General features: G+C 45.1%; 1 protein-coding gene across 4 annotated transcripts in view; it reads right to left on the bottom strand.

Moving 5' to 3' along the window:
• LOC125899304 (diacylglycerol kinase beta) overlaps positions 1–13539 on the bottom strand; it is a 180393-nt gene that overhangs the window by 39759 nt on the left and 127095 nt on the right. For all 4 annotated transcript variants that reach the window (XM_049593495.1, XM_049593496.1, XM_049593497.1 and 1 more), the window contains one exon: positions 1094–1184. In XM_049593495.1, the coding sequence (XP_049449452.1) occupies positions 1094–1184 (91 nt within the window). The remainder of the gene's footprint in view (positions 1–1093; positions 1185–13539) is intronic.

Here is a 13539-nt window from a genome sequence, read left to right as displayed (position 1 = left end):
CAGTTAATCAATAAACTAAACTCCTGATGTCTTTAATATATTTGTCTGACGACAAATAAAAGCACATTTCTAAAGATGGTCTAATTTTCATAAATATAAACATATACATAAATATATGTAACGGGCTCAATTACACAGCAGTAACATGTGTAACAAAGGCAATAATACATTTGAAATATTAAGTATTATAATTACACAAAATTTGTTTCAGCTGTTATTGCCTGACTCTCTCAGGCCTCCAGAATCAGTATGCTGTAGTTCGATATCCAGTGTCTGTACCCCTACGTACCCCACCTATACACCTTTGCTGCTATACTCCATGGGAGAGGTAAGTGACAATGCTCTTGTAGTAATGCCACTGTTTTAGTGCTGTTAACCTGTTTATAAGTTCATCTTAAAGTCACTGTATAAAATGCAAACACATTCCTGTGTCACTTAATGTGTGTAGAGACTCGAGTTTATATGGCTGTAATTGACTGAGGATGTTTTTACCTCTTGCTGTCAGAGCTGTCAGGAATAAACGGAGATCGCCTCCAAAGATATCCACGGTCTGGGCCTCTTCATATCAACACAATGGCTCCATTGGTTACATATATATGTACATATAATTAAACACATGGAGAGTGTTTGGCATGATGAGCCCTTTGAGATGGAACTCAGCTTGTTTGCATTTCCCCCCGATGGTTTCTAAAAGGTGTGTTTCTGGTGTGTTTTCTCGGAGTCTTGCTGCGCTGTGAGCACCCAGGTGACACATTATGCATCACTGTATGACTGAATGAGGCAATCAGGGACTTTATGGAGCATTAATCTGATGGCGTGCTATGAATAGCCCGCCTCATTAATATGGGAAAAGTACTTTGTTGTACATCTCTGCAACACATAAAAGAATAACAGCATCTAAAGTCTGTCAGTGAAAAGGCAGAGAAGCAGACTTGTTGACATGTACACAGATCTTTTGTTTTTCCCTCTGTTGCGTCGTATCTGGTGCATTCTTGGGTATTTAAAGATATTCTTCCTCATATCTGTCAGTTACACACTTTTTGTCACCACTCATCCATTATGCTTCAGTGACAACAGTTTTGAAGTGACTCACCTCGACTTCGATGCATTCGTTAAGTTTCTTGCAGGTGGCAGAGATGGTCTCAGTGGTGCCAAACTCAAAGTACCAGAGCTTGTTCTTCATCCTGAGGAGCGAGAGGGGAAACAGAGGACAGACATGTTTTTGACTAACATGTTCCAACAGAAAATATTCCCAGACCTAACTTGCACTCGAGTACAGTGCTGTGAGCCTACAGCGTGATTTGTTTCGGGTGCACTGGACACATATTGAAGCTGTCCGGTGCCTTGAGTCATGTCACATTTTGAATCTGACAGTTCAGGACAGCTAGCGGTCATGTGACCAGAGAGGTCAAAGCTCCATCCATGCACCCTGGAGCCTTAAAGTGGAGACAGAACGTTAACCCCACCATCTGTCAAACAGACATCTCCACTGCTCATGGAAACGATCCACCCAGACACTGCAGCGCCCTTATGCCAAGAAATGAAACATCAACATTGCCTCTGGAGGGGACACAGGGTGAAACATGGCTGGTGGAGACTGTGCGATCAGGGTAAATATTATTGTGACTCACAACACTCAAAGCAACCCACAGGACTGACGGAGCAACGGTTCATTTCTGCCCTGCAGAGGGTTTGTCAGAGGTGACCTGATGGATGCAGCTCTGTTTGTATCCTGGTGTCATTTGTTGCAGTTTTGGGACTGGACAGCAGCTCCACAGCAAAGTTCACTGTCAAGGTGAAAACTTTGCTCGACCAGGGAGCTCTCAACGGTCAGGAACAGAATCAAACCCAAGTGTTTCACTAACTGAGGACTGCAGGTAACTGTTAGAGTCACAGTCAGTGTTGAACTCTTTGTTTGTATCTAAAGTTCTTGATGTTAACCTTTCTGTGGGCAAACACAGACGCACTGTTGAACTCTGCCAAAAGCATCATATGGACTCAAAGTTCTTTAAAGACAGCACTCCCATCATCTTCCCACCGCTGACTGAATTTGAGGTTCAAAGACCCCAAACCAGTGTAACCTGTCTGCACACTGTGTGATAACAAGAGTCTGCAGTCATGGTAGCATCTCTGTGAGGCTGCATTCAGGTACAGCGGGGCTCATAACCTCTGTTTAACAACGGTCCTCACCGTCAGGTGTGAACAATCTCCTCCAACCGCCAAACTGACTCCTGGGGCCTCATGACAGAAACTGAAAGTCTGAAATCCTTTCTTATCTCAGTTTGGGTTGACATTTTTGGTATTACAGAAACACGTTTCCAAACTGCAGTTAAGAAAAAATCCCATCTTATCTTAAGAGAGAAATTTTGCTATAACGAAACCACTTTAATTAAGGGATTTCCCAAGTTAAGAATCCTAAATTAGGATGTCCTCAATTCAGAAAAACTGAAAAAAAAAAAAGTGTCTGAATGGCAAAGAAGATAAAGATGGGGAACAACATGAACACTGACGGCACAGTGGTGCAGTGGTGAGCCTCACAGTAAGAGGGTCCTGGTTCCTTCTGTGCAGAGTTTGGATGTTCTCCCCGTGTCAGTGTGGGTTTCCTCCAGGTGCTCTGACATGTTCTCCCTGTGTCAGCGTGGGTTTCCTCCAGGTGCTCCAGCTTCCGCCCACAGTCCAAAGACATGCAGGTTAATTGGTGACTCTAAATTGTCCGTAGGTGTGAATGTGAGTGTGAATGGTTGTCTGTCTCTATGTGTCAGCCCTGTGATAGTCTGGCGACCTGTCCAGGGTGAACCCTGCCTCTCACCCAGTGCCAGCTGGGATATCAGCCACTATTGGCCGATACCGATGACGTGCTGATATTATCGTTATCACTGGGCACATCAGATATTATATGTCTTAAGGTCCAGACACACCAAACCAACGTCAAGGAACTAGCGGCGACGAAAGCCAACTGTTTTATCGTCTACGTCGCCTCACGTCTCCTCACGTCGCCCTGTGTCAGTTGCATTTGAACACACTACACGGACTACATCCGACGGCCAAGTAACACGTACGTTGTGCGCCTGCGTGAGAGAGAGCGGAGTGAGAGAGTGGTACATCCTGTCAGCCGAGGGGTTTCCTATCTGTGCAGCCGAGCACCGCAGCACCTCCACGGACTATTACATCCAGACGGTCCCGGTGTTTCCTCCGCAGGCTCCACTTCACTCAGCTGCCCGATAAACCCGCTGCTTCTTCCCACTTTAACCTGAATAACAAACCAGGGCTCGGTGCTCCGGTTGGATCCAAACGGAGAGCCGGGGCTAGCTCAGAGACTAGCGGAGGCTAACTGGCTGTGCTTCCCTCCGGTCATGCTGCGGCTAACGCTCCGCTAACCGCTCCCAGCTAGCTCCGGTTTGTTATTCAGGTTCCCGGTTTCACTACAGGCAGATTCACTCACTACAGGGGCGAGGAAATAAAACCTGAACAGCCAATCAGAGTGAGCTGTCTCACCGACAAGCTCCACCGCCAGTTCAACTGACAGACTTCCTGTCGGCCAGTCCGTGCCTGAATACAAAAATTCTTATCACAGATTTTTTTATTTACAAAATCAAGAATGACCTCAAAGCTTTACGCTCATGTCTAGAAAGTGTTTCCCTTCACTTTTTAAAAGCTGAGCTCATCAAGAAAAAACCTTAGAAACAGCATGACTGATGCCTCAGCCTGCATCACTCTGCAGATGACACACACTTCATGACAGTAGGTTCATTGGCACACACGACGGGCTGCTGATACTGACAACACAGCTATTGACACAACAGCTCATTATCATGTGGGCACACCACTGCCAAGGTGATGCACAGCACGACTTCAACAAACTGGTTTTCACTCATTGACACTGAAATAATTCAGCAGATAAAACTCAACATGAACTTAAACTGTACAGCAGACCTCAAACAAAGAGTTTAAATAATTCATCACTGTTTATTTTATTTAACATGTAACACACAGTCTGAAGCTGCTGCTGCGCTCTGTCACATGTTTTTCTCCCTGCTAATTGTCTTTCTGTCCCCTGTTCTCTCTCCCTCACCTTAATACCTCCCCAGAAACCTCTGCCGCTGTCAAATCAGGGGATTATGAGCATATTTGAGATCACAATTAGGAACAGTTGCGATTCTCAATGAGGCGAGCTGCCTAACCTCATTAAGCTGCTTCCACTTGAGACGGTCTGTAAAAAATGCAATTAACTCGTGTTTTTTCCCTCTCGTATGGACACAGAGTGCAGCGGGGAGAAAAACTACTTCCATAAGCCTTTCCTCCATTATTCCCATGTTTATGCACCAAATCTGGTGAAATGCTGGAACAAAAAGGACCTTAAATTATCTTAAAAAGACAGCTGATTTTCCAATTATCACCATGTGTTTTTGTCCCGTTTTCAGTCTCCAGCTCAGGTTGAACGGCTGTTCCCGAACAAAGCAAAGTACTTATTAATTCTGTTCAACTTAAATGAACACAGTTGGTTTGAAAGCTTCAAAGAGAATTTAAAGACCTGCTGGAATCAAACTTTGTCTGAGAGAGATTGGCTCTAAAGAAAGGTGGAACTATGTTGTTATAAAAACACTGTTCAGCAGCTATCTCTCACCCACTGTTCCCCCCCACCACTCCCCCCGACAGATAGGCATCTCCTCTAATCCCCAGTATGAGCCGTGACCTCATGACCTCACCACCTCTTTCCTGCCCCTCCTTTCTCACACAACTTGCATTAACTTAATGCAGCTCCTCCAGGATGCTCTGATGTTCCAATCCCGACAATTACGTGTTCTCTGCAACTCTGCAATTTTATCCAATCACTGCAACTTTTACCCAAATTTGAACAATCACAGCAGTCCCTCGTTTGACCTCACCAAACTCACTTCCTTGTCTCTGGTTGTAAAGATGCAATCATGCGACATGTTCCCTGATATTCACACCACACACAACGTAGTGGTGGAAAACAAACGAAAGGAATTAATTAAACAAGCACGTTTCCACTGCAAAACACAGCCAGAGAACGACGAAAACACGATGAGAACACACAAGACAAATCACCACGACAGAGGCTGCTGAATCTATCGCATGTGCTAAAAGAATCAAGGTGAGTTAGATTAAATGTGCAGGTTAGTGGAAACGTTAGTGAAGTATGAATTACAATCTCAGAACAGTGTAGTTTTATGGTCACTGGAACAAGTTGCCTTCAATAGTTTATGAATTATACGAAGACAAAAAAGTAACTGTTTTTGCATTTTCTACTGTTTATATACCTTACTGTTTAAATGTTATTAAAGAATACTTCAACCACAAAATGACCCTTTGTAAATCAGTTGGTCATGGACTTTCCACGTCCACATATGACGTCCAAGGTACCCTGGGTGTGTTGGTTGTTGACGTTCTGGGACGCCGTGTCAACTTCAGCCTGTTACATGCATTGTCTGTTTTCAAAATACACTTCTGTTTTCACAGGAAATGTTGTTTTCCTTCAACAACAAACGCACATGTTGGGTTTAGGAAACAAGAACAGGGTTTGACTTTACAATCTTACAGGAAGTGAACATGGGCTTGGACCCATTCATCACCCCTCCCACCCACCCTACGTGGACTTCAACCTCCTTAACCTACATCATTGTCGTGCCACATTTCCCCCGACGCTGCCGGGCGACTGGCCGCTTATCGTGCCGATGTGAAAGGACAGCTTTTTTCGTCTGAGTCTGACACCAGAAGTATCTGACCAGGTGCTGGCATTCGACGACTTCAGAGTGAGGCCGGGAGTTCTGGAACCAATAGTGACCATGTTTGGACGAGAGGGTGGAGCTAACACTGAGCTAGCTGCTAGTGTTGTTAGCACAGTGCTTTATGGTTTATGGTTAACTGTGATAATAAAGAGAGGGAGGCAGAAGAAATACCTGCACACCAAGTCGACTGATCTCGAGTGCTCAAAGTGCAAAAAATATCAATATAGAAAGCAGCAAACGTTTTTAGTGCTTTAGTGCCAAGGAACTGCAGTTTTCCTGCACTTGTACGTAGATAGATGTTGATTCGGCTTGAGATCTTGTCCTGGTGCAGCTGCAGGGAGATTTTATTAAAGATACAAGCCATTTCCTGCATACGGTGAAGATGTTTCTGTGATAATACAAAATCTAAACTTACAGAATGAGAATCAGCTCTGATGACCAACTACATGTGTGCACGTACGTGCAGTGTGACTCAGTCTTTGTTGCTGTGCAATGTACAAACAGAAACAAACATAGTTAAAACAAGGACAACAAAGCGAACAAAGAGTCTCTGCTCGGGTCTTTCCAGCCAGAATATTTTCAAAATATGATGTGTCTCAAAGGGAACATGTATCCTCCGTCACTCTGCTTCCTGTCACACGGACAAGGGCATACAAACATTCACAACACACATTTGAGGACTTCTTTTGTCACAAAAGCATGCGTGCATTCAAACAGCACACTCATGCCATGACGCAGACACATGCTCAAAAACATGACCTTGGTTGAGGATATTTTTCCACTGCTGAGATGTATTTTTTATGAAGTGAATCATGACCTCTGACTTTATTTATTTGTACAGTCTATCAGTAAATCAGATTGTTTCAGTAGTCGTGGTAACCATTTGATTGATGAGAGCCTGCCCTTAACTAAAGCAAACCATACGTGTCATTTACAGTTTATTTTTAAATGCCAGAGTTTTAGTGAAAATGCACTTGTTTGGGAAAAACTGAACAACTGGATACATTAGATTTGGATTATACTGCATGGAGACATGCCAAAAAAACATCATGAATTCAAGATAACATGGCACGACCACGGATTGTAAAAATAATGGACGTAGCTACCGTGACATCACCCACTGGTTTGTGGGCTGTTGTTTTGAAGCCCTCAGTTTGACATTACGTCCGTCTCCATGTCCTGACTTCTGGCGTCAGACACCAACAGAAAAAGCCATCCTTTCATGTCGGCATGATACGCAGCCAGTTGCTATTATTCTGCATCGGTGCCCAGTGGCGTCAGGGGGAAACGCAATGGGACAACAATTAAAGTTAAGGGTGCAGAAGTGCAAGTAGGATGAATGGGAGGGGTGGTGGATGGGTCCAATGACAACCAACTTTCACCCTTCAGGTCAGTGTTCACTTCCTGTAAGACTGTTAAGCCAAACCCTGTTCTTTTTACCTAAATCCAACCATGTGTGTGTTGTTGAAGGAAAAAAAACATCAGTTGGTGGTGTTGTACCGACATAGTGCTTTTATTTTGAAAGAGACTGTATCAAACTGTACATTTCCTGTGAAAACAGAAGTGTATTTTGAAATCAGACAATGCATGTAACAGGCTGAAGTTGACACGGCGTCCCAGAACGTCAACAACCAACACACCCAGGGTACCTTGGACGTCATATGTGGACGTGGAAAGTCCATGACCAAACGTGGACATGTGACGAGGTCGCAGTGAGGATGAGTTGATGGGTGACGTCACGGTGACTGCATCCATTATTCTCTACAGTCTACAGTCCCTTTTCCCTTGATTTTTAACACTTCCAACTCCAGCACTAACTCTTCTTTTCTGAAACTCACTCGGGACGACACACACACACACACACACACACACACACACACACACACACACAGACAGCATTGTCCCCACTGTGAGAAGTCATTAGCACCTGGGCTTTGGGCTCCTGGAGGTCTGGCTACTGTGACCATTAGATGTTGGTGGGTCGAGGTGTCAGGAGTCACACATCCCCTCTGTCCCAACAGGCCCGGGATGAGAGGGCGACACTGAGGGGGGGTGGGAGCCGTATGTGCTAGTAGACAAGCGGGGGATGGTGTGAGTGTGTGTGAGAGACACACACACACACACATCACACATGCAGACAATGTGGGACTGTGATTGGCAGAAGGACAATAAAGCAGTGAGCTACATGTGGCTGCGGGGCTTTCTCACCAGGTCAAAGGTGATTTATCATCTGCTCCTTCTCCACTCTGACGCCTTTCAATTCAAAGCACTGCAAAAGAGGACGGATATTTACACTGCCAACACATCAGTCAGACAACAAGAGAACAGTTGCAGTCGTCCATCAGCTGTCTGTTACTGTGTTGAAACACTAAAGAGGACGACTCACACGAGAACAACAACCTCCACTGTTGGCTTACTGTAAACACTGTACATTAGACTGCTGGTGTGTCACTACGGTTGGACCGGAGCCACCAGTGTCTCACACGGCGACGCAGCAGAACAGAAATAGTTTGAAGCATCAAAAAGCGACACATTTTATAGAGAAGGAAGAGCTTACTGTGTTTAACCTCTGTGTGCTGAATACGTCCCTCTCTCCACATAAATGCTTTACATCTTTTAACTCCGGCGGTTGTTTAATGGATCAAAGAGAGAGAAGAGAGCCACCAGAGAGGAGAGGTATCTTTCTTTTATCTTTTATCATCCTCTCCTCTTTCTGCCTGTGATGCTGGAATAAATACACCCGGCTCGGGATGGAAAGTTTAGCATTAATTATTGAATTTCAAAGAGCAAACAATCCATCTCTTTCCCTCTTACCCTCCCTGCTCTCCTTCTTGTTTAAAGTATGTGGACTAATTAAGTGTGGTAGGAAGCACGCATGTTGTTTTCATCATGCAAACAACATGAAACACCAGATAGACATACGAGAGCTGCACAGAGGCTCAGCTCCGAAGTGAGTCATTCAAAACAAGCTTTTACACTTAACTGAGAACAGTAGAAGTACTTTTACTGTTTAATTGTGAATTCAAACCTTCAGTGCGTTTGTGCTGAAGTGTTAGCATTGCATGAGGTGCTTATCCACAGTCGTCCCCGTCTCCACCAAACCCTTTCAGTCCAGCACCTCTGGAACCAGCAGTAAGCCTTCAGACATGGTACCTAGACCCTCGGTGTGTTCAGACAGTCCTCTTAAATGTGGGCGGGGTTGTTGTCACTCACTGCTCCGTCCAGCACTCGCTGTATTTCCTCATCAGCGGTGACACAGATGGAAGTCTGCACCTGGTTTGTCCACAGAACGAGGCTGCACGCCCACATTTTCACAACAAAATAGAACAGGCTGCAGTGAGAGTCTCTCTCCATGGGATATTTCAAAATAGCAGCTTTGTGCATTTAGTCCTTCTCAGGCAAGCTCAGGGGTTTAGTGTTGCTGTAGCCCACAGGAAGTGAGGATTAGAATATATGACCTTCACATAATCCGCTCCAAATGAATCTATATTTTTAAAGTCATTACTAAAAGTGTGTGTCATATAAAAACTAAAGTGATGGTCAAAGTTGTCACAGTGAAATTTAAGGTGTGCTGATGGATTCACGTCATCAACTCATGCATTGAGTAACATTACAAGTTAACGTTCCACCTTAAAAGTTGCCGGCAGTCGGCCCAGTGAATGAAGTGATTTTTTTCTCTTTCATTTTATAGTTGTAGTTTACTGATGTATGAACAGAGGTTACATAAAACCAGAGTAACCGTCCTCTACTGACCAATCAGACTGCAGGGTTTCTAGCTCCACCTTTTAGTACCAGATCTGTGTGCTAGGTACCCCAACAGAGGGGGGACCAAACATGGGGACGCTAAGGAACGCTTCTGTTGGGACCATCCACAACTTTCACTGTGGAGACACAGGAGCCCTTTTTACACAGAGATTACACAAAGTCCATCACACCACCTTTGCATTCTTACACAGAGCCAACAACGGCTGCATCATACCGCTCCTGTGTGTAATTTTAGACATGCATGCAGACATCATGGAATCAAAAAAGGCGTGACGGTCATGACATTTAACACTTCAGCATCAGCCTCTTGTGTGACATATAACATACGTGTTGGTAGTGCTTTATAAACAATAACAATGGCATTAACATGGCAATAACAATCATTGACCATCACTGTTATATGGCGGCTGAGCTCATCCTCCAGGGTTTCCCACATTTATTTGTTTGAGGTGGCCTGCTGCGATTAAAACATCTGCCACCACAAAAAGATTTTCTATTTTGGAGCTGAACTGTTCATTAGAAGCGCTGCTGGAATAAATATCCATCCATCCATCCATCTATTTTCGACTGCCTATTTGAAGCCGTGTTGTAGGGGCAGCAGGCTGAGCAAAGTATTCAAAATTGTCCCTCTCCCCAGCAACACTTTCCAGCTCCTCCTGGAGGATCCTGAGGTGTTCCCAGGCCAGACAAGATATATAATCGCTCTAGTTTGTTCTGCCTGGAACACCTCTAGCAGGAGCCGCCCAGGAGGATCCTGATCAGACGGCCGAACCACCTCAACTGACCCGTTTCTACACGAAGGAGCAGCGGCTCTACTCCGAGCTCCCTCCAGGCTGAGCCCCGACGCCCTTCAGAGGAAACTCATTTCAGCTGCTTGTATCTGTGACCTCATTCTTTCAGCAGAATGTCAGGCACATTGAAAGTGAAACTAAACCGCTCATTCTGCTGGGTCTAAGAGTTTGCATTCACTTGCAGAAGCTGCTCCTCTCGATCTGAGCTGAGGGGGGAAAAAATGCATGGGGAGCTCCGCCTGTGCTGCGATCAAAGACCTGCAGAACTTCTGAGTTCAGGGTGGTGGCACAGAATGATACAGGCACTGTTACTACCTCCATTCCACACTCAGGCAAGACAGCTCTGTCCCCTCATCCATGATTGCACCTTTTATACAGAGCTGCGAGGTGAAACTCGTGCACTGGCGCTAATAATTTAACATCATCAACATGTGCAACTTTGGTGTTTAAAAGTTAGGAGTGATTCACCAAAGTCACATAAAACCCAAACTAACTAACTGAGGGAGGCAGCGGTAGACCAGCAGCTCCTGTGTTCAGCAGGCCAAAATTAATGTTTTTGTCAAGGTGGCTTTGATGGGAGCAGAGATGAGGAACTGAAGTCATTTACATCTTCCCAGTCGGAGCAGGCAGGGACTTTTTCTGCATTGGACTCCTGCGTACTTCTCTGAACTCATGTTGTGCATTTATTCTAGGTAACACACTTGCTATAGATAAGTACCTCTTATAATCCCACTTCAAAAGATCGGAAATGACCCTTTAAGCACAAACACACACACACACACAGTGTAAAGTGTACACAGATTGGCTTTAAGGCAGATGATTGGTGCAGGTCTGTGTGCACAGTTTGCAAAGATGTTCGCCTCGAGACAACTGAAAATATTATCACATTCACAAACACTCCAGTTGTTTGTTAGCACACACACCGCCCTCGGCCCGGGGCCACAGCAGAGACAACAGGCAGCAGTATCTACTCATCAGCAGTGATTCACCTCAGGGCTACAGTATCTGTCTGTGCGCATACGGCCACTGTTTGTTGTCTGCTGTGCATCTGAATGAGTCGTCAGAGGGAAGTGTGGCCACAGCAAAGGCTGCTGGAAATTAAAGCAGGGACACTTCAAAGGTAGTCACCCCCCCACCCCTCCCCCCCAACTCCTGGTATCTGTGCTTGATATTGGTTCAGGGGCCGAGGGCCATATTCTTTATTTTTCCTGTTGTCAACAAATCTCACAGAAAGACTAAACACAATCAGTTTGTCTCTCAAAAGTTCCCTAAAGATAAAAAGAGGACAGAAAAACTACACTGCTAATGATGATTATTAAAGAAAAAGTTTTTCTGTCAGTCAGTTGACCACGTTGGTCCACACTAAAATACAACAACTATCTGATGCAAAGACATTTTATAAACACGTTCATGGTGCCCAGAGAATGAATCCTCAGGACTTTGGAGATCCTCTGACTTTTCTTCTAGCGCCACCATGAGGTTTATATTTGTGTTTTCAAGTGAATTGTCTCATGGAGCCTTTCCTAAATCAACCCCTACACCCTGTCCCCATCCACTCCCACTCCGTTTCTGTGCTCTCACAAAGGGTCCGCCACATTAAGGGCCGTCCCAATCCAACTAGTGAGGAGTGGCAGCGCGTAGGGTCTGGTTTTGGAAAGGCCCATGGCGTCACTTTTCTAACGCCACCATCAGGATACAATTTAAATTTCTACAGTCCTTCTCTTCATGATGCAGTTTGCAACACTAATAACATTCCCATCAGCCTCAGCTGGACTTAGTGTTGCTAATTAGCAAATGTTAGCATGCTCAGTAGCTGAACTAAAATAATAAACATGGTGAACATCAGCATGTGAGTCACTTTCCTCCTGCTGCTTGGGTGCCATTAAACAAAATGGCAACCAGCTGCATATGATGCCGACGTGCAAGTGCTTCATCTGTGTCTGTCACTGGAATCACTAGCCCCTTTTACACTGCCAGATTTTCCACGAATGTTGGGCCGTTTTGCCGGCAAGCTGCGAGCGTTTAGACACACAGAGCCAGATTGGCGAGTTGATCCGAGGCGCCCAATTTTCCACCTCGTAGGGTAGACATATTGGCGGAACCTTTTAAGTTTAAACAGACTGAGGAGCCCTTCCACAACAGGAGGAGCTGTTGATGATGCCGCGCATGTGAGCCACTGGCGGTGGATAAACAGGAAACAGCTGATAGCAGGAATTAGCGAGCAGCTAGTAGCAAGAGGGAAACACAAACCTGACAGACACTGTAAAGATGAGCAACTGGGGAGACAAGGAATTGCGCGCCCTCCTTGTCCTCGCAAACGAAGAGGCCATTAACCGTCAGATGACGGGGACGGTGAAGAACGGGCCGACTTATGAGAGAATCACTGAAGGACTGACCAGCCGCGGCTTCCCTCCCACGTCACTGTTTACGTCACACGCTGAGCTACACGTTTTGTTACTTGCTCACGCCCCCCATTGCCCCGAAAAAGGCACATTCTGTATAAACAAAAGTAGGTAGGCGGCATTTTGCTGCACTCCCCGATTGTGTTTTTATACTGCCAATGCTGAAAAAAGACTGATTGGGCTTTCCTGCAAATTTGCACAACTCCTGTCGAATAAGGGCTACTGACTAAGGGCTGGTTTTCAACAACTTCATAGTGAGACCAGGTCGGTATCCTCGTGTTTCGTGTTGTCGTGCTGGGACGGATTGTCAGTTTATGCCTGTTAAATTCATTGCGTCTTTTTTAAATACACTTCTGTTTACACAGGAAATGTACAGTTCCTGCTCACTACATGCACACAATCTTTTTCAAAATAAACTTACGTCAGTAAAACACCTCATATTTGCATTTATGCAGAAATCAGTGACCAAGCAGCGTTTATTTAATGACTTCAGAACGAGAACCACTGGTGTATGGTACAGAGGGGTGGAGGGTGATGCAGTATCAGGCTTGGATACACAGACAATACTGTCTGCGTAGGATTTGTTGACAGTAAGAAGAATATCATTAGTCATCCTGTTGTGCCTGTTGTGTGGCAGGAGCAGCACAGTTAAAGGTGCGCTGCTTTCACAGAAGATCAGTTTCACAAATCAACAAAACAGTTGTATCACGTATTCTGTGGCTCTAAAGGAGCTTTGCCACGTTTGATTAAAAAAGGCCTCAAACTTCTAAAAGAAAGGCTTTTTTTTAATGTTTCAGACTTCCTGTCTGACGAGGCGTCCTGCTGGTGTGA

Source organism: Epinephelus fuscoguttatus, linkage group LG13, assembly GCF_011397635.1.
Source record: "Epinephelus fuscoguttatus linkage group LG13, E.fuscoguttatus.final_Chr_v1".
NCBI classification, from domain to species: Eukaryota; Metazoa; Chordata; class Actinopteri; order Perciformes; family Serranidae; genus Epinephelus; species Epinephelus fuscoguttatus.
Note: the sequence above shows the minus strand (reverse complement) of the source record. Positions and strands in the feature narration are given on the sequence as shown.